Source organism: Trypanosoma cruzi, genomic scaffold (assembly GCF_000209065.1).
Source record: "Trypanosoma cruzi strain CL Brener 1047053517119 genomic scaffold, whole genome shotgun sequence".
NCBI lineage: Eukaryota > Euglenozoa > Kinetoplastea > Trypanosomatida > Trypanosomatidae > Trypanosoma > Trypanosoma cruzi.
This window is the reverse complement of record NW_001849310.1, coordinates 52,889-55,368: the sequence shown is the minus strand read 5'-3', so window position 1 is coordinate 55,368 and position 2,480 is coordinate 52,889. Positions and strand designations below refer to the sequence as shown.

The 2,480-nt window shown below is 58.2% G+C and overlaps 1 protein-coding gene across 1 annotated transcript, besides 1 other annotated feature; it reads right to left on the bottom strand.

Moving 5' to 3' along the window:
* Positions 1 to 2,480: part of a sequence feature (heterozygous, Esmeraldo-like haplotype) that runs on past the window's edge.
* Tc00.1047053509009.10 (dynein heavy chain, cytosolic, putative) lies at positions 69 to 2,480 on the bottom strand (the record flags this gene model as incomplete). Its single annotated transcript, XM_798172.1, has 1 exon — positions 69 to 2,480. The coding sequence occupies one exon, from the start codon at positions 2,478 to 2,480 to the stop codon at positions 69 to 71; it is 2,412 nt and encodes an 803-aa protein (XP_803265.1).

The following is a 2,480-nucleotide window of genomic DNA, read 5'->3' as shown; positions in this document are numbered from 1 at the left end:
CACAACACACAAGAAAAAACAACAAAAAACACAATACGGAAAGAAAGGGTGGAAATGATGTTTTGTGGCTAATAAGCCGTCAATCCCTTCCCGAGCAGCACACGAACCTCATCGAGAACCATCTCCGTCGATTTCGCCTCAAGCGACTGTCGCCCCGCCTCGTCCATCAGCCGCCCCAAAATTTCATGCAGCTGCAACGAGCGACGTCCTCGTGGCGCTTTGGCCTCCGATTCCCAGCGATATTCCTTCGGGCGCGCCGCATGGAGCTCCTCCTTCTGTTCACGCAAGTGACCGCGAAGTTTCTCCAATTCGCGTTCAGTTTCTTGCAGTGCGGCCCGTGTGGACTCCTTCTCGCGGTCCGCCTCGCATTGACGATCCCACAGCACCTTCAGTTCACACTCCTTATCCGCCAACTTCTGTCGTGTCTCCTTGTGCGCATGCAACTCCTCGTTCAGCCGCTCGGCGATGCCCTCCGTGTCCCGGCGTTGCCGCTGCAGTTCCTCGTTTAGACGTTGAATGCGTCCCTGCATCTCGCCATCCCCGTCCCTCCCGTTACTTTTCTCTTGTGCTTTTAGGGGTTGCCCCTGTGGTTGCCTGCCATGTTCAAGCGCTTCCTCCAGTGCCGCCTCCAGTTCCTCAATTTGACGCTGCGCTGCGGCCAGCTGTGCCTCCGGCGTGCTCTCCTTTTCCATCCGCAGCGCCGAGGACGTGTAGTAATTTGGCGCGTTCGCGGTGCGAAAGTTGTCCAGCTCCTCCTTCGTGTGGCGTAACTCCTCCTGCACCGCCCAGAGGTCATCCTCCAGCAGCTGCACCTGCGCCGCCGTTGGGTTCTCGTGTAACGCCCGCTTGAGACGATTTTCAAGGTCCGCAATCTTCTCTGCAAATTCCTCCTCCACACCGTCACGAGAGAGAACGGCAGAATCGGCAGCGGGACCGAAAACGGGAAGTTGCAACGCATTGGGCCGAAGTCTCCGCGGCGTCGCGTGCGACGGGGTGCTTGTGGACGATGGCCACGGCGTGTGCAACGACAGTCCGCCCTCGGTGATTACCTGGTTGAGCTTCTCCAGCTCCCGCCGACGCTCCCCGAGCTCCTGCTGCGTCGCATGGCTGCTGCTCTCCAGCTCCTGGAGTCGTTTGAGCTTGCGGCCATGCTCCCCCCGAAGTTCCTCCAAAGCGTTCTGCAACGCGCGGCGTGCGGCATCTGCGCGCTGCTCATCCTTCCAGCCGGACTCGCGTTTCTTCAGCGCGTCCTCCAGCTCTTGCACCTGCCCGGCCGTCAAACGAACAATCGTGCTATCCGGCCTGTCGTAGTTGCAAAGAATGGCGGAGCGCAATGTCACTATGGTGTCCTCCGTGAGCGTCCAGACAACGTTTGTGCCACGAAGAGTGCCCCTGTCTTCCGCTCCGAAGCTTTTCTGGGCGTCGTTGTCACCATCCTCCTCCTTGTTCACCTGCATGGATCGGCCCTCCAGCACGGCATGTAGTCTCTCCTCCTCGTCGGCGTATTCTCTCAGCGTCTGTCGGAACGCATCGATCTGCTCTTCCATGCGGGCAATGGCAAATCGATCGTTCAAGTGCTGCATATCGTACTCCGCGAGTTCTTCGGTGGCGTTTGCGGCATCCATCTGTGCCACCACCCACTGCTGCAGGTACCCCAGAGCCTGACTGCCGTTCATGGCGTCCCCGTACGTAAACCGGGGGTTTGACAAGTACTTACTCTGGATTTTCTCCTTTGTTGCGGCACTCATCTTGGCAGGATCAAACAATTCCACAGTGCGCACAAATTCCGGGCTGCGGATGACACTCTGAATCTGCGCCCATGACACACACTTTTCCCCGATAACCGTCAACACCGCCTCCATGACGAGAACAACGATTTCTGGTGGGTTGCGGTAGCACCGTGTCTCGCGCCAATCTCTGGCCTCAACCTCATGGATGCGGGTACATGCCTCTACGAGCGCTCGCTCCGCGGCACTCGCCGCATTCTCTATCCGCCGCCGTGAGACCACATACGCCGCCTGCTTTGTCGCAATGGCCTTATGAATGGCCTCCATCTCCTCATTCACGCGTGCACGCCGTTGAGGCAGTTGCTCGAGCCGAGCCATCACCCTCTCCCTCTCCTCCGTGGATACAAGACCACTCCCTGCTGATTGTGGATCGGGCAGAGACGCGGCATCATGGCGCCATAACAGCAGCTGCACATGACGAGGGGCAGGAGAGGCGGCAACAGTTGCAAGCCCCCACTGCCATTGGTGATTTTCGTCTATATACTCAAATGCCACAAGGTCGTTCACACAAACACGAACGTGGCGAGGATCGCTATGCAGAAACTCAAGCGTCGATGATGATGTTGCCTTGCAACTCGTTCTTGCAAAGGCAGTGACTGGAGTAAACGTGGGAAAAGCTTTGACAGAAGCCGTATCCCCAGCCGCCGACCGTGGGGATGAATAGAGCGTTCCCGACCTCTTTCCCCTCCTCAT